Source organism: Dicentrarchus labrax, unplaced genomic scaffold (genome assembly GCF_905237075.1).
Source record: "Dicentrarchus labrax unplaced genomic scaffold, dlabrax2021, whole genome shotgun sequence".
NCBI classification, from domain to species: domain Eukaryota; kingdom Metazoa; phylum Chordata; class Actinopteri; family Moronidae; genus Dicentrarchus; species Dicentrarchus labrax.
In genome coordinates this window covers 23,971,206-23,995,638 of record NW_026136710.1, presented here as the reverse complement: position 1 = coordinate 23,995,638, position 24,433 = coordinate 23,971,206, and the positions used below count along the sequence as shown (strand labels likewise).

General features: G+C 38.6%; 1 protein-coding gene and 1 long non-coding RNA gene across 3 annotated transcripts in view; both read left to right on the top strand.

Moving 5' to 3' along the window:
* Positions 1 to 22,252, top strand: part of slc12a2 (solute carrier family 12 member 2) — a 70,842-nt gene extending 48,590 nt beyond the window's left edge. The window contains exons 19-27 of one of the 2 annotated variants that reach the window (XM_051412261.1): positions 1,036 to 1,115; positions 2,475 to 2,618; positions 4,966 to 5,013; positions 7,179 to 7,301; positions 9,254 to 9,365; positions 13,758 to 13,844; positions 15,529 to 15,664; positions 15,897 to 15,964; positions 16,673 to 22,252. In XM_051412261.1, coding sequence (XP_051268221.1) covers positions 1,036 to 1,115; positions 2,475 to 2,618; positions 4,966 to 5,013; positions 7,179 to 7,301; positions 9,254 to 9,365; positions 13,758 to 13,844; positions 15,529 to 15,664; positions 15,897 to 15,964; positions 16,673 to 16,808 — 934 coding nt within the window. In that variant the 3' untranslated portion in view covers positions 16,809 to 22,252. The remainder of the gene's footprint in view (positions 1 to 1,035; positions 1,116 to 2,474; positions 2,619 to 4,965; positions 5,014 to 7,178; positions 7,302 to 9,253; positions 9,366 to 13,757; positions 13,845 to 15,528; positions 15,665 to 15,896; positions 15,965 to 16,672) is intronic. The other variant, XM_051412262.1, reaches the window with a different exon arrangement.
* Positions 1 to 24,433, top strand: part of LOC127370398 (uncharacterized) — a 143,636-nt gene that overhangs the window by 56,975 nt on the left and 62,228 nt on the right. The window lies entirely within an intron of this gene.

Genomic DNA, 24,433 nt, shown 5'->3' with positions numbered 1-24,433 from the left:
GTAGAAGTGCACAATACATTGGTTAAACTTACAAACTAAAACGTGAAGTAATCAATCACAAGAAATATCTGACATTGACTCAGTGTAAATCATTTATTCAATTTAACCTGTATTTTTTAACTCCGTACAAACTGTTTTCTGTAGGTTGAGCAAACCACTTATTTCAAGTTAGCCCAATTTTAAATCAGTGTCCACATCAACAAAATGTGAGCAAGTTAACTAAATCTGGACCAGGGCATGAACACTACAGCCACTTCTAAAACAGAATTTAATCTTCTGGAAATCTAGAACTATACCTGTCATGGAAACCTTGGAAAACCAATAAAATTTAGAGAGTATTTTTCCAGGCATAGAAACACTTGGAAATGGATGAAATTACCAAATATCCTGGTAATAATCAATGTAATAAATTAATGTTACGGTTAGAGGAAAACTAGTCAGTTTGAAAAGAGGGAAAATCAGCTGTGGTGAGAACACTCAAGCACGCCACAAAAGCGAGCTAACAGTGTCCCCTAAACAATTGTATCCTGTATTATCAAGAAAAACTCCTGGTAGATGTCCTGGAAAATGATTTCTTATAAAGAGAACTGAAGCTGTTACTGTTACACACCTCTTGTATGTATTAATAAGTACAGAAGTTTGTGAAATCCCTTCTCCCTGCTGAACCCTAAATCAGTCATGTGAGACTGTGAGTGAAGGACTTAAGCTGAATGAGTTCCTGATTGTAAAGTGTGGGGATTATGCTGAAGGTCAGAGATGGTTCAGCTCTAAAATATTAACATCACAGCTAATACGCTCAGCTATGTGCCCTTTACTTTCCATCCAGTGGATAGCCTGGGCAGCATACACACTGTGTGGTTCAACCTGCGGGACTACAAGAGATGTTTGGACCTGGTATTTGTTGTGTGCAGGTTCCTCAGCACTGCTTTTTTGTCTCCCTTTTTAAATGGTCCATGTCTCTATCTGTTGAGCATGTTACGCTTCAGTCTGTCCACTGCCGATGTCAATTTTTTATTTGTGTTTTTTTCCTCTCAGCGATGCCTTTGACTTCCAGTTTGGTGCTGTTATTCTGCGTCTGAAAGAGGGACTGGATGTGTCCCATATCCAAGGACAAGGTATCAAATGATAAACGCGAATGCATAAATGCACACACAACATGGCTGCAGAGAAGTGTTGATATCAATATGATTTTCAAATATTCAAATGTTACACAAAATGGCAGATCCCAAGTTCTTTCCACATATATTAAATCAGATAAACTGTTATTTAATACATGTCAGAACCTGATATTCAAATTAAAGTGTGTATAATTATAGCATGAACAACGAAAGTCTGGGGAAAAAAGTGGGCTACTTCAGCTTTTATTGTCACACTCCCATAAAGTTGAGGTATCTGTGAGAGACAAAAAGAAGTGGTCAAAAATCCGAACAGCAGAGGCCGGAATGGGGTGATCAACAAAAATGCTGGATCCTACATTTCCTGTAATGCAACATGAAAGGATATTTTGTTGATTTTATCATGTTATCTCAGCTTGGGCTTGGAGTCCTTCCATCTGAAGGCTTTGAGAAGAGTGACTGAAACGGCTGTTTGTTTCTCATCTATGTCTGTGAATTAAGTGTTTATTTCAACCAAAGCAAAGGTGGCTGTTGGAACAGTGGAAAGACTAACGAAGCGGTTTTGGTGAGTTTTGTTTAGGTTTTGTCCACAGGTAAAATTACTACTTTCTTTTTTTTGAATGGATCCTGGTGGCGAGCGAGATCGATAAATCGTCTGTTTCTGGTTAAACTTTTTAACAAAGGGTCTATCTCTGTAGGGTTACTTTCTATAATGTTGTCAGACACTTAGAATAACAATCTGACTCTGTCGGTGGGAGTACTTTGATGGACACATTTGTCCCCAAGGATTGTGCTGCTGCCATTTCACAGTTTTTTTGCAATTTCATCTAGATCCTTTCTTTCAGCTAGTGTTGCAGTGTGGCTCAGCTTTGCCTCAGCTGGCCTCTACTTAATAGTTATGAATCAGAACCCTCTCTACTTGGATCAAGTAGCTCATGAAAGTAAGGTGTGTCAGAATAAGTTGTCTACAGCTGTTATTTCAGTTTGTAAGATACATATTGAATCAACATTTAGGTAGCGCTCAGATTGTGACGGAGACCAAACTACTTGATTGGGACATTTTGGGAAATGTAGGATCAAGCTTTTTTTGAGTCCTGATTTATAGTTTTACATTTATTGTGAGTCACCCAACTTTATGGAAGTGAAATACTAAATCATTGGAGTAAGACTTTAATCGAAAAGAGATGCAGTCCCTTTCTGTGTGAAGGCTGCTTTACTCGATACTTAATTTCCTAATTCTCACTCTCTGTTTCCAATTGCCACCATCTTGTTTTTCCCCCTCCTTGCCTTATTTTCCCTTCTTCCTACCCCTCCCTCTCCCTCTCCTCCCATCTGCCCTGTGTTTCATTTTCCTCCCAGATGACTTGCTATCCTCCCAGGAGAAGTCCTCAGGGATGAAAGATGTGATCGTGTCCATAGACACCAGCAAAGACTCTGACGGGGATTCATCCAAGCCATCCTCTAAGGCCACCAGCCTCCAGAACAGCCCTGCTATACAGAAAGGTCAGCCAGCCTCAGCATCAATGTCTATACATTCATCTTAATTACGTTTCTTATTCCCATTTAATCCACAAGTAGACTTTAGAGGAAAGTTGTTTACAGTGACACTCAGCAGAGACAGTAGGGAAATGGAATCCTCATTTTTGCATATTCAAGCCATTTCAGCTCTTATAAACAATAAATATTTTATGGATGCATTATTCACATCTCTAGGATTGTTTAGGCTGCATGTGTGTGTTTTATATTGGACAAACACCGGTTCAAGTTGTGACAGAAGGTGGCTTTTCATCCCGGAAATCAGTTTAACACATTCTTAGAGATCCCTCTTAATCCATCAATAGCTTCCCTTATACACACAGCTTGCCTCTATATACACACACACACACACACACACACACCACTGCCCTGACAGGAAGTTGCTTCAGTGACCCATGACCCCAGTCTTCCCACTGGGCCCAGTTTGTTAGTCCACAGATGTCGTGTGTGTGTGTGTGTGTGTGCGCGTGCGCCCACACAACTCTGAGCAAGCAAACAAAGAACCAGATTGTGGGAACTGTAGTTCCAAATATTCTCCAACTCCAGCCTGAGCAGCAGGCCTTCATGAAGACTTGCCTATGTCACCCAGATTTATTTCCATTAATTACTTATTGTAATAACTTGATTTGTATGTCTTTGGATGGAAAATGGACTGCCTTTCTAGTCTCCGTCCATACATACACTCTCAGTCCAGTGGCACAGCATCGAGAGAAATTTGGGTTTCAGTATCTTGCCCAAGGCGTCTTGGACATGTGGACTGGAGGGAGCCAGAGGTCGAACCACAAATCTTCTGATTAGAGAATGGCCTGCTCTACCTACTGATCTACGGCCATTATTTTGTATTGCTATAAAGTTACTGTCAATGAAATTCATCACTTCCTGCAGATGTTTCACATTTAAAAACCTTGTAGTGTCTCAAACATCACAATCCCTGCTACCCCCCTAGGCTTTTAACTTGAAACAACACCTGAGTATGACATTGCTGTGTTGTTGTACTGATGGAATCAGTGCTGTGGAAAAGGATAACACACACAGTTTACCATGCATGCATATTATAAAGAAGATATCAGCACCCCCCGTGTATTTTTATCATACCTTTTATCATAGGGGTGTAAGAAAATATTGCTACATGTGAGGATCGTGATATTTTGTTTTGTGATATTGTATCACTTCTCCAAAACACTATCGATGTTTTTGTTTAAACCCCCAACTGCTAGATTGCAGTGTTGTAAACGTAAACTGAAGGCTGTTTGGGCTGTGTATTAGCATTAATCTGGTGATACGTATCATGATACAGGGGTTACAATTCAATATTTTGTGGTACGTTGCAGCCTGTAAGGAAGATACTGTAAGGTGATATATTGAGACTATTTACTTTTTTTAACCGGAGTTTTGTAAAACTGTCATAGTATAAAGAACACGTCGCCATATACTTACAAAGTTTCTTCATCATAGTCCTCAGTTTACATGAGAATCGATACAATATCACAAAACAAAATATCGTTTGTACCAATATTTTCTTACACCCCTAAGGGATATGGATGTTACAGGGACTGTGACAAATCCAAATGCAGATTCCACTGTTCTGGTAGCATGCATTTTTTTTGACTCAGATTTATTGATCTCTTGAATCGTAACCCCTGTATTATGATAACGTATCATATCACGTGAGATTTGTGCCAATACACAGCCTTACTTTATTAGGGACTTTGTTTGTACCTGCTGAATACTGAGTTACCACATTGTAGTATAGAAATAGGCATTTATTTATCAATTTCTATTCAGCATATGCTACTAGTGGTAATTAACGTGTACCCTAAATGGAGGGTGCCACACACATTGTGAACACGTGGGTCTGGTGAAGGCACAAGAGGTAGTGAAGTGAAGATGAATGCCCTGATTTGGGTAATCCTCTTAGTCCCAGCCAAAGAGTCCTACCTGAGCCGTCATTACCACGGAGCCTTAGCCCTGTCCCCCTCCTCTTTTTGGAGTTAATTTCCATTCTGAGTCACCTTCCTCACTGTGTGAGATTTTTATTTCAATTCGAGCATAGTCTCAGAGTAGTACTCTTGAAAAGCTTCAGAAAAAGGTAATTGTTTTCCATGAGCGTGTTAGCATGTAGCTCACAGCTAACTGTTTTCCTCAAGATCATGTGTGTATGTGTGTGTCTGCTTTTTCATAAGTTTACATTTACTGTTGTACTTTACTCCATCTTGATCTTGAAGAACCCTGGGTTGTAAGTCGATGGCGCATCAAATCAACATTTCACTTCCTGTTATGATTTGTTTCTCTCCTTTTGTCTCACATTTCCCAGATGACGACGATGATGGCAAAGCTACAACTCAGCCCCTGTTGAAAAAAGGCAGGAGATCCACTTTCTTGAGTTGCCTTAAAACATTTCTCTTGCTTCCTCTGCTCTATTTTTATGTCTTATCTTTTGTGTGCTCCATTCTTCTTAAGTCATATTTTCCGTTCCTTTCGCTCTCCTTTCTCTTTCTATCACCTAATTTTTCACAGTATATTTTAAATTCATTTTGTATTAACACACCGTCCTGCACCCTGCAGTTTCTGTCTTGTGTCTCTTCCCGTCTGTCCTGTATTTCAGGCTTTGTGGAATAACACTTCTTTTCCTCTCTTTTTTCCTGCTCTCCTGTTAACAGTCTCCAGCTTGTAGCTCCAGCCCAGTCTCTGAAGCTGTATTGTATGTGATAGTGCCTTCAACTCAATCCAAGTCTTGAGTATTTTTAATGTCGCAAGTGTGTGCCAACATTTCAATTTCCTCCAAAGTGTCTTCCGTCTCTCTTGCCTGCTGCTTCTTGTCCCTCTCTGGGGGTGACGGTTTGTCTGTAGCTTTCTTTTTCCAGGATGAAAACTGCTCACCTGTTTTCATGTTTCCAGCTAACTACTCACAGCTTCTCTCCCTGTTTGTTTGCTGTTGTCAGTGTTGATGGTGTTGCCCCTGTGGTCATTAAGCCCAAATTAAAGAAATCACCCACACTAAAGAAAAATAGTACTTACTGTATATCAAAAAGTTTTAAAAGACAAAAAACTCACCCTTGGTCAATTTAATACTTACTGTTTTTACTGTTACACCTTTACTTGGGATGCTAACACCATTAGCTTATGGCAGCTAATTTGAGCAAACTTTGAATAGGTATTGCTGTGTAACTGACTGTCTCTTCACATAAAGACAATAATAGCAGTCTTTCAGGTTTTAACTACAGGTGAGCCTTCCTAAGTCCCTCTCATTTTGGAACCAACTACAACAAGGAGTTCGGTCTGGACCTGCTCTATTTGAAAGTGTCCTGAGATATGAGACTTCTGTTATGAATTGGCGCTATACAAATAAAATTGAATTGAATTGAACTAGCTGAGCTAGCTAATGATTAATTTAGATTAGCTAGCTAGTTAGCTAGATAGTTTTGCTAACATTAGATTGTTTTGCTAATGTTAGCTACCTAGCTAGCTAATCTAAATAAATCATTAGCTAGCTAGTTAGCTAGATAGTTTTGCTAACATTAGCCAACTTCAAAATGTGGTTGTCTTTTCAACATAGATTAGCCTAGCACATAGCATATTTAAGTACAGGAAAGGAGGAAGTTGACTGATTTCTGACCTGGCTTGTTCAACTGTGATGGGAGCACAGAACAAAAAGGGATGGGGCTTAGGAAGGGTCAGTTTGCTTTTGTATCTCATTAGGGAAAGGGAAATACACAGACTAGTGAGGCACTGGCTCGAAGGCAGCAAAGATTGACTCAGAGTTATGAGTTTATAACTTTCCTCTCATTACTTTGATGCTCCTGATAAAGTTTTCTTGCACTCAATCCTAATTCGAGTAATTTAATGAATATCTGCTGAGTCCTGATCCAAAACTCTGAGAGACAGACACAAACAGCTGAAAGGTGGAGAGTTGACAATAGCTGCACTCATTGCTGTGCATGAGTAAAACACCTATGTGACAAATAAAACAAAGGATCTAATCAGGCTCAAAATACTGGGACTGGGACATCCCTAATTTTCAAACATATTGGTGATTTTGAGGTAATACAACATTTTGCTAAAACAAGCAAAACTGCTGGTATGGTGCAAACACCCAATAGAACTATCTGCTCCAAAACCCACAATTCAAAGAACTTCAAAATAATCTACAGGGGAAACACTGATTTGCAACTGTAGCGCTGATGTTTAGCAGCTTGTCTATTCAGTTTTAGTACAACTGTTTTAAGTGCTCACCATCACACCTTTTTTTTATGAAACCACAGAACTATCACTCAAACTCAACATTATCCTACAGACACACTCATCAGTCAACATTCCACATAGATTGTCCATAACTGACACATCCAAACTACACACAGTCTACCTGGGACTGTTCCACTCTCAGGACCTTTAACAGGCCAGCAAATGATAATTAATAATTACAGTTGTATGTTGCAATCTAAATAAGCTTGTGTCTGTGTGTCTGTGTGTGTGTGTGTGTGTGTGTGTGTGTGTGTGTGTGTGTGTGTGTGGCAATCATCCCTGCAGACAAGAAGAGCCCGACTGTACCGCTGAATGTGTCTGACCAGAGGCTGCTGGAGGCCAGCCAGCAGTTCCAGAAGAAACAAGGGAAGGGCACAGTGGACGTCTGGTGGCTGTTTGATGACGGAGGTGAGTCTGGGAGAAAGACATTTGTCTGGTTTTGGAAGAGTAGTTATCCAGTGGTGAATGTCGCCATGTTGTCCAAATAGCTGTGAGCAGTGGTGCAGTTTCCACTGCATCAGGCAAAGAAAAAGAAATGACACCTATGCAAATATATGCCAGCTGGGAAGCATCACCTTTTTGTTGCCAATGTAGAATCAATTTGTTGGAAGGTAATGTTTTAATTCTTTGCACATTTTCATTTGTTCACAGAGAGAACATACATTTGGTGTATTGACCCTGAAACGTATGAAAACACACATTTTGTACAGTTATTATGACTTATTTATTAGTCATAATAATAATCATAATTTTAGATAATAGTAGATGTTATTATGACTTAACATCTCTTAATTTTATATATACAGAGAAAGAGGGAGAAACAATATAGGTGTGTGCGTATATGTGTGTCTCGGGGTAAAAGACGAGGAAAAGCAAGCTTAGCAGATTAGTTCTTTTTTAAATATAATTTTGAAAATTATATTTAATAATTAGTTTATTAGTGGGACAATTGTCATTTTTCATTGTATCCACACATTTGTACAATATATTGCAATATTTGTACATTTAAAATTGTATCAATCAAAAAAAAATACATATACAAAATACAATTTTGATATGATTTCTGACCCATTGGAACTAGAGTATCATATGGTGCAAGGAATCTAAAAGCCATCTTTCCCACATCAGTGTTAATTCTAGGAACCTACAGCAGTAGCCAGTCTTGTAAGCCGGTGTTATGTGCTCTAACCCTCTAACCAATAAGTGACATCCAATATAGGGACAATTATTGGAGAAGCCCTTTAAAAATAAAATGTATCCATAAAAAGTATTTCAAATTACAACTGAAATTTGTTTTGGAAAAAAACATATTATATTGTCCAAAAGAAATACTGTTTGTAAAACATTGTATTATAATAAATGCAGTATGAGTAATATAAAGCAAAGTGATTTTAGCAGACCACTGTCAGCAGGACAATACAGATACTCAAAATTGCAAAGAAAATAAAATGACAGATCAATCCACAGCTTTTAGGAAGATCATCTCTATCAGTGATGTGTCGATCAGTGGAGCTGACAGGTTCCATATGTTAATGACATCCATTACGGGGCGGCATCATTTTGGGAGGCTGTCAGCCCAGCAGGGTGTCAAGAAGTGAACAAGGCCAGAGGCATGACTCATGTGTTCAAGACACTGTGACATGTGACACTTCAAATCTATCATCATCATCATCATCATCATCATCATCATCATCATCATCGATCTCTTTGGTGCACGCAGAACTGTTGTTGAGTGCAATGATCTCACTTCTGGCTCAGTTCTAAACTGCTGCTTATAGCAGATTTTGCGGATTTATATATCCTGCAGTTGAGGTCGTATTTCACAGCATTTGAAGTGAAATTCATTTGGCTCCAAATGTCACATTACAGCACCAGAATCTAAGACCAATACAATGGGCACGAGAGCCCACCAGACTCCATTGACAAAAACAATTATTTTACATTGTAGATCGTAACTTAATTCAAAGTTAATTCAAAGCTGAAACAGAATAAAATGAATCAAAACGGTCTTTGTTAGTCCTCCCACTGTTCCTACAGTCACCAACTCTGGAAATAAATCTTTAATTCACCGGTGTAGATTATAAAAACAGCAGTTTCAGTTGCGGAGCAGACTGGCTTTTAAGCAAACCACAGAGAGGCTGCGATAGCAACACAGACAGAGGGAGAGCAACACCATAACTCCACTATATCTTTACATAGAGAATAGTTGTTAGCTGCTATTTTAATGTTTTAAATCTCACATATGTGACCTTTTCAACTTTGGGAATAGCCATTTGAAAAAATATTCTTAGCACAAGGTCTACTCTTTTGTGCTGTACTGATGTTTTGTGTTGAGCACCTGTTGGATGCCTCCTGTCCAGGTCTGACCCTGCTGATCCCCTACCTACTGACCAACAAGAAGAGATGGAAGGACTGCAAGATCCGCGTCTTCATCGGAGGAAAGATCAACAGGATTGATCACGACCGACGAGCGTGAGTGCTGCATGTTCTTCCCAACCACAGCGTTGAGTTTGAATGTTAACACAAGTAGATAATACGAGATTAAATAATGTTAGTATATTTACCAAAATCAATAACCGTTGGCTTACTTTTCCCAAGAGAGTTATCTAAGATAAGAGTTATCTTGGCAGGTGATAACTTTGACTCTTTCAAAATGATTACCTGTTCTCGTCAAAAGCCTACATGCACCCTTGTATTGTTGTCAAAACTACTTACAATAATAATTCCAATATTTAAAGATAGTAGTAGTAGTTGTTGTTGTTGTTGTTATTATTATTATTATTATTATTATTATTATTATTATTAATCAATCATGAGCTTTTTCCTGGTTTGTGGCATTGGAATTGGATGAGAACAGGTCAATGCCCTATAACAGCCCTGGTGCTCTTGTATTAGTTTGCATTATGTTTATAGTTGACTACATTTACAGTACACGTTACAGTACTTCAAGTTCTGACCACCATATGTAGAAATGAAGGTGGATCAGACATTAGAAAGCCCTGTCATGTAAAAGCAGGCTTTCAGCCATCTGCTTTCCTTTCAGCACCACACTCGTGTGCTCAGCTGCTGCTGTCAACATGACAAACTCACACTGCAGCTACACGCACTGTATATTCTGTTGATGCTGCGTTTGCACATGTTTTGTTCATGTGTCAGCCATAAGAACTTGATCTATTCATCTACTGAGATGCACTCTAAATACTGACTACTAATACTGACTGTCATGTACATCACTGGAAGAATAGCAGCATGCTGACCAAGGTAACTTACATTTTAAATGTGGTGCTAATGTACAGCTCAGATAACACAACATTTAGTTGTAAATAATAAAAAACAAAACAAAAAACATTTTAATTGCCAATTGGGAAGTTTTCAAATTTGAAATTGGCCGTTCCAAAGTGACAGTTTGGTTGATGTCCTTGGCACAGACTTGTAATGAATGTAATCAGGACACTGCATAAAATGACGTGAAATGATTGATAAAAAAGCTTTTATAGAAGTCATAACTGACTCATCATGAGTCATAAAATCATCTTTTGTAGGTGTCAGAATGCAACACTTAAAGCCTCTAAGTCTGACTTAAAAGTTCACTTGACTTGACTGCCTAATTAATAAAGCCACCAAATGCTTAAGAACTAAATAAAATGATCTTTCTGATGCTTTTCACCAGCCAATATGGTTAAATACATTACTGATGACCAATTCACAAACACATTTCAAACTAATCAGCTGAAATAAACCCTTTATTCACTGAGTTAGATGTGAAAATATTGGTGAAAATGTAAGCTAACGTTAATCCATTAAAAGTTCTCAGATTGTTATTCTAAGTGTCTGACAACATTATGGAAATGAGACAGACCTGTTGTTTAACCAGAAACAGCTGTAATATTGCTATCAGTCCCACCAGACTCCATAGACAAAACCGTCTTTGACTAACAAAGACGTTTATTTTTTTCCCCCACTGTTCCAACAGTCACCAACTCTTATTTGGTTGAAATAAATCCTTAATTCACTGACATAGTTGATTTAAAAAACAGCAGTTTCAGTGGCTCTACTCAGCTGCACACAGAGCAGACCGGCTATGGAAACAAACCACAGAGAGGCTGTGATAGCAACACAGGCAGAGGGAGAGTGACACCATGACTCCACTATATCTTTACATAGAGAATAGTTGTTTGCTGGAAACTTTCTGCTGATAAAGGTGACAAATTGGACCTTGTGCTAGAAATACTGGATATTTTGTCAGACCGATTTCTCATCGTGATTTAAATTAAAAATTATGCCATTGTCATGCGGTTATCTAGTTGAGTGAAAATCTGCCCTAACCACTCCACTTACTGTTGTGCATTCAAGGACTCCACAAGAAAACTAGAAAGAATTAGAAATTAGATTAATGTGTGACTGGAAGCAATGAAATTAAACGGAAATATTCTGACTAACTGTGGAAAGTGGTCATCTGTAATGTCAGTTGTACTTTGTGGTTAATTAGCCAAAACACAGAAAAACCACCAGTGTGATCCTTTTTAAAGGAGGTTAAAAAAATAGACAAAGTAAATACAGCAGCTGCACACATCATGAGAACATCCTGTTTGCTGTGAGATTGTGTTCTTCCTGGAATCATCACAACCATTAGAGTGTGGTCAGTGGTCATTTCCTTGTTATTGTGGGGAGAAGCTTTTCTCATCATGTCTCATTACTCTTAATTATCTAACTTCACTCATATGAAGGCATGTAGAGTAGACAAACATTAGTTTTCCATTTGTTATCTATTATTATTAAAGTAGTTAGAAATTGCTGTCTTTCAAACAGTGAGATGAATATATTGATATCAATCTCATGCCTGTGTTAAGTACAGGGTGTACAAGTGTATAATAAAAAAATAAAATCGGATAATAAGAATTGTGTTCTCCTTACCTTAAAATAAGCTATTTATCTTCAGATGGAGCAGGCTCTCGTATGGTGGAGTCCGCCGTTGGGAGCCATTACTACAGGAGACCAGAATAGACAAACCAAACAATGGCTCTAGATAGAATTTTTTGCAAATTTCGTGGCCACTGTAGTTTCTCGTACATACTTGGAAGGCTGAGCTGTATTCAAATGTCTGCAACTTCCCCACTAGATGGCACTAAATCCTACACACTGGTCCTTTGAGAACACGAGATTGATATCCATTTTCTCATCTGACTCTCTGAAAGAAAGCAAATAAGCCTGTTTTACAAATTATATAATTTTCAGTATCATGCGTGAATGTTAATGACAGAATTAGTTGTCAGCACAAACACGTCTCACCCTATGCTACTCTTACTGCTATCCTCCCTACACACACACACACACACACACACACACACACACACACACACACACACACGCTCTATGTTCCCCATCTCTGTCTCTCATTGTCCCCTCCAGCTGCCTCCTACCTCCTTTTGTTGGATAAAATTAGCTTGGTGCTAGCAGCTGAGCCTTTTATCTCTGTGTGTGAGCACCTAGCTCTATGGGCACTGTAAAGTCTCCTTTGTGTTTGTTTAATGCAAAACCACAGACTGGCCATTTCAACAGATATCTGATGCTTCAGTGTTTCCCTGTCAAACTTGCATGGATTCACCCTGCAGTATTTTTGACCAATAGGAAAGTAGATTAAAGCATATATCTGTTAAAATAGATTTTTTTTTTTTCTAAAAAAAATAGTTTTTTGATTGTAAGTTACTGCAGGTATGTTAAAGGGAGAGCTCACCCCAAAATGCAAACGCATATTTTTCCTCTTTCCTGTAGTGCTATTTATCCATCTAGATTGTTTTGATGTGAGTTGCTTCTCTTATAATGGAATCTGATCGGCTTGAGTGCCAAATAAATCCATTTGGAAAACTCAACAGCGATGTCTCTTTCTAGAAATCATGATCAGATTACTCTAGATAATCCACAGACCCTGTTGTGAGCAGTTTGATGTAGGAACTATTTTCTCTCTACCAAACTACGTTAGCTATCTCATTGGCGCTAGGTAAGCTAGCTAACGTTACAGCTTAGCAGAGTTTCCAACATGAAACTGCTCACAACAAAATTTATCACGAGTAACCGGGTCATGATTTCCGGAAGGGGACATTGCAAAGGGTTACTTCAACCAAATGACATAAAACAAAAGAAACCTTACTTTCCTCCTCAGAACTCATTTTCAGTAGTTTTCATAGGGAATGTTTTTTGGTAGAAGGTGTTCTGTAGAAGTGGAAAATCACACACATTTGGCATAGTATCACCACATAAAGTGAGAATTTGCATTGATTTGGCGCTCTCTTTTAGCTCTGTTTTGGTCTTGAGGGAAATATGTGTCTCTTTAGCTGGTAAATGCTCCACTATGATAACCAGCAGGTAGAGTTCAGTGGGTGTATCAGAGCTTTTCACTGAAGACAGCTGCCTGCTGCTTGGAACAAGGTTGCTGAGAGCACGTAGACTGAGCCGTAACGTTTATAAAGCTTCATGGATGTGATTTGAGCCATTGTTGATATGAAATATTGATCAGAGCAGCGTACGATTTAGTTTGTATTGGGTTTTGAAACCAGGGATGTTGGAGTAGTACTAAAACCAAAGCTGTCCATTTGTGACAGATAATGCTTTCAAGATCTCAGCTTCTTTGAAGTTGAAGCCAAAGGAAATGACTCTCATACGCAGAATGCCACAGTGCTGCCAGCAAAGCCCAGCATACCTGCTTCCACCCTCCCAGAACCTCCATGTTCAAACAGAGCTATTTAAAGTTGCTTCCTCTGGCCTTCGCCATGAGTCAGTGCTGTTATCTCCGGCCACAGCTCGTCTTGCACCTGGTTTCCAGAATTGATCCCAAAGCTCTTTTGTCTTTGCTTTCTTTCCATGCAGGATGGCCACTCTGCTGAGCAAGTTCAGGATAGACTTCTCGGACATCACCGTGCTGGGAGACATAAACACCAAGCCCAAGAAGGAGCAGTAAGTCCTCTTCAGTCAACTTCAAAGAGCAAAGCTTTTCCACCAGCTGAGTCACATTTCACAGTTCTGACCATCATTCCTATCAGTTAAAATAACTTACTCACCCTGCAGGTTCTGCTGGACATGCAACGCTTAATGTAACCTAATGTAAATTCTCAAATAGAGGCCTGTCACTAGTAAAGGCTCGGTAAAGATATTGAGGACGGGTGGTGAAATGACGTGTGATATAATAGCTATGTAGTAGATTGTAGAGCCTGACTGAGTGAGACAATACCAATTTTACATTTTAGATTCTAGTAAATTCAGTATAAGGTCCATTTCTACAGCACTGATTCTATAACAAGTCATGTCACATAGAAAGTACTACAGCAGCTGAGCACAACAAACATCCAACTTCAGTGTTTCTGTGTAAGGCTAGGTAAGGTAGAAAGCCAACCATTGTTTATTTTCATGCATATGTTTCATCTTTACTATATGGATATTTAAGAACCACGTCAATAGATAGTGATAGATGGACAAGTCTGTGGCCAGAGAGCCAGTGGAAGAGTGAATTACTGCTGCCCTCATGTGGTCTGTGTGTGTAAAGCAGCAGATACTAATAGACAATCGACTTTAGGTCACATTTTAGTTTGCTTTGAACAGATAATTAGATTAAATTAGATTTTAGACATGACTTGCTGACAGACAGACTGGTATTGTTCTACATTACTTTTGATCATGTGGATGCATAAATGTGTTGTTTTGTCTTTTGCTGTAACTTAAAGGATCATTCCAGCCATTTTTTTCATATTTGCACATTTTCAGGTCAGACTATCCAGAACTTTGGATAAATCCAAAATAAGCCTGATTGCTTATTTCTCACAGACCTGCTACACTTATTTATACAGTGATATTTGATGTTACATGAAAATGGGGCCAGTAGTTTTTCTGTAATCCTACTTATAAACAAATAAACGGCATGTGAAACATAAGCTCCTTGGCGGAGTTAATAACGTCATATTGACCTGGTTAAAAGCTGAGATTTAGGAACCCAGTGACGTCACTGAAAAGAAGTCAGAAAGAGAAGACAGGTTGGAAAGATTAGTCAAACTTACTTGGACGAGAAAATTATTACCCAAATAAAGTATTTAGATGATCTGGGTAAACTGTTGGAACATCTACCCATGTTCCTTGACATGATGTCTTTGTATCAATATCACTGTAATAACAATGGCTGAAACTACAAAAATAAGTTGTAAAGAAACCATTTTAAGCTGCAGTAGGTAGCTTTTATTAAAATAATGTTTAGTCTTATTTGCTGAAACTTTCACTATATCCTGACAGAAGGACATGAGACAGATAAACTGGGAAAAAATCAGGTTCCTTCGTAGTGCTCCTAATGGTATCTGCAAGAATCCACCGGGCTTGGACAAAAAAAACGGGTCGTCAAATACCAACACTTTGGGTGCCCAAGCTTCAAGTCGCCAACTCAAAATCTCGGCTCTGATTGGTTGTTTTTCTTCAGGCACGGTGGATTCTCTGTCATATTTGCTTAAACTCTCCCTGGCATTGAATCCCTTTCCACAGTTGCCATATTTTCAAACATTCAAGTAAACACAATAGAAATCTCCATATCCTTTTAAGGCTTTATGATGTTGTTGCCTGGCTTGTATAAGGGGATTAACATGAAGCTGTTGTTGTGCAGCGTGTCGGCCTTTGAGGAGTTGATCGAGCCGTATCGGCTGAAGGAAGATGACATGGAGCAGGAGGCAGCTGAGAGGCTGAAGAACAGCGAACCCTGGAGGATCACTGACAATGAGCTGGAGCTGTACCGCGCCAAGGTCAGCACACTGCTACAGTTCCATATGAATACATCTTCCAGAGCCTGGAGAGTGAATACTTTTCGAATCCACTGCAGCCCAATTTAACTGCTTCTATAAACAGTTGGTGGAAAGAGTTCAGTGAGGCAGTGTGAGCTGCACTGCTGGCTCACAGTCAGGTTCAAACATTCAGGTATCATCTTACCAGATAATTATCACAAGCTGCTACAACACTGTTTGTTTTGCTCTTCAGACTAATCGTCAGATCAGACTCAACGAACTGCTGAAGGAGCACTCGAGCACAGCCAACCTCATCGTCATGTAAGCTGTGTGTGTGTGTGTGTGTGTGTGTGTGTGTGTGTGTGTGTGTGTGTGTGTGTGTGTGTGTGTGTGTGTGTGTGTGTGTGTGTGTGTGTGTGTGTGTGTGTGTGTGTGTGTTCCTTTTAACATGTTGACTACACATTGAGTTCATGCAAGAGTTATGTAGTAGCTGAGGACGTATCAACTTTCCCACTCCTTAAGTGGTAAAGGCTGGACGTTTGAAAGACCGATAAACTTAAAAGAAGATGTGAGGGTTACATGGAAATGGGACTAACTGGGGACTTACTTAGGAAGTAAAAGGCGTCTGTATGGTTTTTGGTTTGCCGGTTGAACACTGTTAGAAACGAAGAAATGTCGAAGAAATGTCTCCCAGATGCAGGTCCAGTTTTTAACCCATTCCCCCACCACAACTTTCTTCTTAATAATCTAAAAGGTGACTAGATATATCTTTGTGGTCTTTTATTTATAATTTAATATATCATTTTATAATAGTTTTTGGGCCCCTGCTTGTGTTAAGAGAGCAGTGAACATTTTAAAACCTTTTTTGTTAATTGATTTTAAAAAGGGATTTGTAGAAATGTATCAATTGTAGGGAGTATCAGTACTGAATCTCTGGCATTGCATTGGTACCAGTATCAATGAATTTTAACGAAAGCAGCCCTATTAATTATTGCCTCTTCTTGTCCTGCTTCCTCTTCCTCTGTGCAGGAGTCTGCCATTGGCCAGGAAGGGCGCGGTGTCCAGCGCTCTGTACATGGCCTGGCTGGAGGCGTTGTCTAAGGACCTGCCACCCATCCTCCTGGTGCGTGGCAACCACCAGAGCGTCCTCACCTTCTACTCTTAAACACACACGCTTGAGAAGAAAATCCAAGTTTTTAAGTCTCACATCCACTTCTGCTTCTGGGAGCAGACCCACACACACATCCCAGTTCCAGTCCAAACCTAAAGGTGCACCACATACACTCCAGAGACGGTAGAAAACACAGCCACTGATGGAAACAACACTGAGAATATAAAAATGATGAAGGAAGTGATATTGAGATGTGTAAAAAGCCCTTCAAGTGATGGAGGATTGTCAGGGTTGAAGGTGGGTGGGGGGTGGTTGTAAGGGTTCCCACTCTGTTCCTTTCTTACTATTTATTCCAAGATGTCTGGGTTTTTCCCTCGTAGCTCTAGTTTCTTCTAATTTCCTCATGAAAATTTCATTTTTGTCAATTGATTTCTCTCAGGCTCCAAAGCAGTCGTGCACAATGTCCACATTGTTCTCATGATATGAAATATCTTGATGTCAAACTTAGCGTTAATTGGACCAGTTGTTGTGTTTGTGATGCAGCAATAATCACCCTGTTGTTTTCCTTAAATATTGGGAGAGAACCATGCAGAATGCTTTGCAACACCTTCTGAAGCCTTATGGATGTGCCTTCCAGTTGAATCAGATAAAATAATTATAATCTCTATCCAGATTGACAATAGTACCTATTATATTGGTGGATAATAGTTTTTTTGAGTTTTAAATGTGATTCTTTCTTAGTTGGAGCATTGTATTTATGCGAGTGGATTGCATGGATTTAATGAAGGGTGTCCACTTGATTGCATGAAGACTTTCTCTAATTTCTCTCTTTTACCCTAATCAACATGTTTCTTTTGGGTTTTCATTTTTTATTCACTTTTAAGTCTTCCTTTTAAAGCTGTTGAATATTTACGATAGCCTCAGCTACTCGACACAAGACACAATTTATCTTTTAGGCACGTTGCCTAAAAAATGTTTATATGGGTCTTAAATTTAAGATCTTGTTGTTTGTCAGAAAAGATGTGAACGTAGTTTTCCATTAACCTAGTCAGGTGGAAATCTCTCCCATGTAGCCGCTGATCCACTAAATTAAGTATTCCTTTCAACAACTGTTTGTGTCCACATGTACGGTTCTTCCCCTGAAAAGAAACGGCTCTACCCAACAAGCTAGTTAAAACCTTGCCTTAATGCTAGAACTAACGATTGTCATGAGTTCCTTTTCTCTTATAAGCCATACTGGCTGGACGGTTTGTGGGTAAATGCAGATAGTGATCCATTATTAACATGGTAGAAGAAGCGTTTCAGCACAATTTTCTTCTGTACTGTATATGCATCGTAATTTTCTTTTCTAGTCCCACCTGCATTAGTCTGTTACAGTGCTCACTGTAGGCCTGTGTGTTGCTAGTGAAGTGGTCAATCAACAGATGGTAATATATTCCACTTTGCCAGCGTTAGTACCACAGTAGTCTTGAGTTTTGCACTCCTGTCCGGCTGCTTGTTTGTCTAGGTGTATGATGGACTGCTGGTCTCCCATTCCCACAAAGCCTAGATGGGCAGAGAGAATAAACAATGTGCAAGCTTCATGCTGGAAGGCTTGCTGGAAGAATGTGACGTTAGAATGTGTCAAGGCTGAGTGAAGATATACCTCTATGCACATGAGCTTGTGTTACATAATTGTAATAAAAGTCCATCGCTCCTGCATGTGAAAGGATGTACTCGCCTCAGTTCATTTAAGGAGCATTTTAGGCACGTTCCTTTTCTTTACACTAATTCTGTACTACAAGAACACTGGCTTGTAGTGTTTTTAAAGGGTACCATGGCTCCAAAAAAAGCCATGTATAGGCCATTTCACAGTTTTAAACACTGATGTTCTATATAGGTCAAATGTAGTCCCCTGTTCTACAGAAGACGATTAGGGCCACATGAAAAATTTATTGAGTTCTAAAAGTGAGTGTCTAAAGTGTAAAAACCAAAAAAATTCTCTCTCACAAAAAAGCAACAACTCATAAATGTTTCACGTTGCCCTTGTGTTCTAACATGGCCCTAAAGAAGGTTGATTGGGCCAGAGGGAGCTCTGAAATGAAATAATAAATAAATTAGAACTCTGCTGCTTTTTTGAGGTCAAGTTACATTTATTCTAAAGGAGTTTTCAGATTGAATGCAAAGTGAATTTTAGAAGTGCTGCCATTGCTTATAAAATCAATTCAAAGACACAAGTGGATGTAAATTCACACTGGGCACCACAAATTAAGGCAAAATAGACCCTGCAAGTTAAAATGTTTCAACATGAGGGGGAAAATACGCTTATCCCATATCCAATTCATGAAGATGGGGAGATGATAAAAAGTCGAGTCTTAAAAAAATAAAGAATGAACTGAACGTTACTAGTAAATTTTGAAATCAGAGTTGCTAGCCATCTTACTGTGAACATCTGTACAGTTAGTAAAGACGAATGGACTATTTGGATACTTTAGCAGCTGTGTTCAGTCTCAACACACCTTAAGGTTGGCTTAAGTTTGAGTGCATTGCCCTGCAAAATTAATAATTTAATTAGAATTGCGGATTATTTAGGCTGTGGTATAAGCAGGATAATATTTTGCTAGCTGTCCAGTTCATCAGAAAATAACTGCACAGCTCATTGTGCATTGCTAATGTTAAAAGTTGACAGAAGAGTGAACTTGGACCTAAACAGCAACATAATTCAGAGGAAAGATTATGGTTATAGATTAAAAACTGCCACAAAACTAATGGAATAAAACAGGGTTGTCTTTATTTGTAATGTACTTCTTCTCTGCGTTTCCCCCAGGAACAGGCAGGTTCAGCATTTAGCTTGTTACTTTGCTTATGTCCTTAACTGTATGCAATTTCATAAGAGGAATGTGACACGATTCTTAGGTTAGCTGAATGTACTGTATAATAATGAACACTACCGCTTGGAGTTAGCATACATAGCCTCCTTTTGTTTTCCGTTCCCTTGTATATGAATCATTTTCTGCATAGATTGCAGTTAGCACAGTGCAGCGTACTGTGTGTCAGCTTCATTGTGCTGTAAACGTTCATACAGCTGCACCCCATCACTCTACTGTTGTTCTAAGCATTCAGTGTGTGCACATTAACTATATACACTCTCTTGCCTACCAGTGTATTAAATATACCATGAGTACTTTCCAAGTATGTGAAAAGCATGCACTAGGTGAGGAACTGTAAACCTTTTTTAAACTTGAAGGTATAGTCAAAGACAATCCTTGGTGAAGTTGTAGCACGCAGTAGAACCACCGCTGCCCCAAAACATATTCCTAGCTCACAAATATAAATCGTATGTAACTTTACAATAGAAGACACACATTCGCAAACACACCAGGACCCTGCTCCTTCCAATTAGACACATTTTGCTCTCGGTTTCAAGGAACCCACTGGATCTATAAATGTATGTACTGCTTGTTTTAAACAGTAAAATTGACTAAGTATATTTGACCCAAACTAGGGACTTAAAGTCAGGATATCTCTACCTCTGCTGCTTTGATCTTGGCCCCTTTTAAAAAAAAAAAAAAAAAATAAAAAATTGCATTTAATGAAGTATAACAAATCACTGCAGTGCCACTTCAATTGGCAGTGGCATTCCAAAGTCAGTTTGTTTGACATCTGTTAGTGCAAGTAAGAAAATATCAATACACTTGAGTATCGCAATGTTTTGTTTTGGGATGTTGTATCAATTCTTAAAAATACTGTCAATTTTTGTGTTTAAACACCCAATCACTAGATAGCAGTGTTGTAGCGGTTGTGATAAATCCAAATGCAGATCCCACTGTTCTGGTTGCATAAAAAAGTTAACTTTTTTTAAAACTCAGCTTTTAAGCATACAGTGGTGTGTTCTTTATAATGTTACTTTTTCTAAAATATATAATTTTTTTTTAAATGGCGATATATCACCTTGGTTATATATTGATTCGTAAAATACTATATTGTGACAATTCATATATAGCACATACTGTACTTCAAATGTGTTCATCGTATGCATTTGGGACAGCGCAGGTTTAAAACTTTTGGTGAGCTAGAGGGAGATTCGGACATTTGGGGGCGCTATTGTGCACTATAACAAAGTCAAGGATTGTATCTTTAAACTTCGTTCATTATTCTGCTGTGAAGCACTCACTCTCCTTTACTGTTAAAGAACAACAACATTACAAACAAAAACACGGGTTACTCTATATTTGTATAATAAAGAATACATATATGCCTCTATAAACATATATAAATGTATCAGTCCGACCTGGAGGGGATCTTTGTCTTTGATATGTCACATTAAGTGAAACAAAAAAAACCTCCTGTCAACATTTTACAACCAAATAATACTATTTGTGTGTGTTTTCTTCACTTATGTCCTGATAGATAGATGGATAGATAGATAGATTCTAAAGCCTGTCTGACAATACTACTGTGTTCAACAGAAGAAACCAAATGTCACCTGCACTCATGTCAGCCATGTCATCATTTGACATCTCCTAATTATTGTATGTATTTTTTTGCCAAAGCCCCCTTCCTCTCCAGTCCCCATCTGTCATGTGTTGAGCCATGATGATGGATGATAGTGTAATAAATAAAATCATAAAGTGGTCTTTATATCTCATGGTGGTCGACCTCGTCCACACTGCAAACATAAACTAACCTGTAAATAAACTTAGTTGTGTAATGGCATAACTTAAAGGTCCAGTGTGTAACATTTAGCAGGATCTATTGTCAGAAAATTGAATAAAATACTCATAGGTATGTTTTCATTAGTGTTTCATGCTTAAAAAAAAAATTGTGTTTTTGTTACCATATGAGTTGTTTTTATCTACATCCTCTTTTGGCGGAATCCGCCATGTTGAACCACCATGTTTCTACAGTAGTCCAGAATGGACAAACCAAACACTGGCTGTAGATAGGGCATTTTTATCTTTTTTTGCAAGTTTTGTGGCCACTGTAGTTTCTTCCACACACCTGGAAGTGTTATTCAGTTGGTTGGTTGGTTCACTGCTAGATGCCACTAAATCTTACACACTGGTCCTTTTAAGGGAGAGGAATAATTATGTTGAATTTCATTATGGAGAAAGATATTTATTTTAGTTTAGAATATTCTCCACTGTTTTTTTCTTTTTCTTTTTTGTCTTTAATATCTTGGTTTTGGTTGTAAGTTAATTTGCATGTTGATTTTTTTTTCTTTTGTTTTGTTGCCCTTTTGATTTTAGCAAATTGTCTTTTTTTCTCTTTTTGAGTCTGTATTTCTATCTTTTTAATGCCTTTTGACGAAAAGACATGACGACAAAAGCAGATCAAACCTGTTTCTCCTGCTTTCACACAAACGTGGATGGAATCGACCCAGCTGGTTGAAGCAGTAATGTTTTGATACACTGTACTGTTAACAGTCACAGATATGCTTTTTCTAACATTTTAACATTTATGATTACCAATACTTTGTACATCTTTATTGCAATAAATAAATCAAATGAAATCAGTAACATTTGAAGTCTCGTTTTGTGCTCTGTATTATTTAAATTTACTTTATAGGAAGTTACTGAATAGGAAAGAGAGAATAGGGGTGAGAAAGGAGAGTTGATATGTTTAAGCTAGGTAACTATATTATTATTTTTTTGCCTCCTAAAACAATTGACTCTTAAGTCCCGCCTCTTTTTGCTCTGCTCCAATAACAGTTGAGCAAGCCTCCGTCAAAACTGTTAACATTCTCCTTTTCTGTACTTAGATATGCTATGTGCTAGAATAATCAAATAGTCACATCTGAAGTAAGCCAATGTAAATGGTAAATGGACCTGTACTTGTATAGCGTCTTTCTAGTCTTCCGACCACTCAAAGTGCTTTTACACTACGTGCCACATTCACCCTTTCACACAGTGATAGCAAAACCCATCGAACAGAAACTCATTCATACACATTCACACAACGATGCACGGCATCAGGAGCCATTCGGGGTTCGATATCCTGTGGCACCAGGAGCCGGGGATCGAACCAACAACCTTCCAATTGGGGGATGACCCGCTCTGCCTCTGCGCCACAGCTGCCCCGTAATAATAAATAATAAATAATAAATAATAAAACCCTAGCTAACTAGCTAGCTTATTTATATCAATTGTTAGCTGGCTAGATAGCTAGTTTTGCAACAATTCTGCTACAGTAGGTCCCTCCCTTACCAAATTTAAAAAATGCATCAGAGACCTGCAAAGGACAGTGACTTTAGGGACGGGGCCTTCTACTCTTCCGCAGCATCTAAAGCACAAGTCCGAACCACTGCGCCAGAATATAAAAACAATAAGTAGAGTGTATAAAAAAGTAGCATACATTTGAAAACGAGTGCAGCCTTTCACAGACTCACTCAAAGCTCACGTTAAACAAACAAAATGCAGATTTTTGTAAATTTGGTAATGTCAATTTTAACACTAGCATTAGTGTGTTTCATCAAAGTATACTTATATAATTCAAGTTACTGCTAAAAAAAACGTTTTAGGGTGGAGGGCCTCTTTAATATAATTAAAAGAAAATAATGCATCTGCTAAAACATCTGTTCTTCCAACATCTGTTAATGCCACTTTTTTTCTGTGGAAACTATGTGTAATCTGCATTTAAGGAAGCCAGTAACAGATTACCCCTGGCAAAGAAAAAAGTTAATAAGGGATCTTTTGCACCCTTCTGCGCAGAAGGTAAAGTGATATTTTTATTGGATCTGGTGAGACCAAAGATGATTTTCTGGACCCAGCTGAAAAATAAAGTTGTATTCTATTCTATTCTATTCTATGGTGCAAACATTAAAAACAATACAAATCAGATTTAAGTCATGATGAAAATAAAAAGGGTATTTACATATATATATTACTATTTATGAAAACTGGATTTTTTCCGAAATAATGTAAACTTCATTGCTCAACATTTGAAGGAATTTTTGTTGTGGCTATACCATGCTACTAGAACAGTGTTTTACAAAATAACCAAGGCACTTCAACAAAAAACCTTTATTTTGCAGAAAATGCAATGATCAAAATTAGAGAACAGCAATGGTAAATGGACCTGTACTTGTATAGCGCCTTTCTAGTCTTCCAACCACTCAAAGCGCTTTTACACTACATGCCACATTCACCCTTTCACACATTTTCACACAGCAATGGCAAACATCAAACAGAAACTAACTCATTCATTCACATTTGGGATTTGGGGTTCAGTATCTTGCTCAAGGATACTTCAACATGTGGCAGGAGGGGCCGGGGATCGAACAAACAATCTTCCGATTAGGGGACGACCTGCTCTGCCTCTGAGCCACAGCACGCTGAAAGATTACAACAACATCTTCTGAAGGTTACAACAGTCAACAATTAGTAGGAAGTGTACAGGCCATTGCTTTGAATGACTTCAGCACATCTGCGGCCACAGGACATCACTAGTCTCTCACACTGCTTTGGTGTGATTTTGGTCCACTCTTCTTCCAGTGTCTTCCACACTTCGGTGGCTGTAGTGGGTTTCTTGGCCATAACTTTGTCGGCAAGAATTTTCCAAAGGACAACGAACATATTGTTTCTCATCGGACCCAAATAAATTAAACTTGCTTTCATCACTAAAGTGAACTTTGGCCCAGTCCTCCTCTGTCCACACAACATGCTCCTCAGCAAAGGTTAGTCTAGCCTTTTGATTCTTTC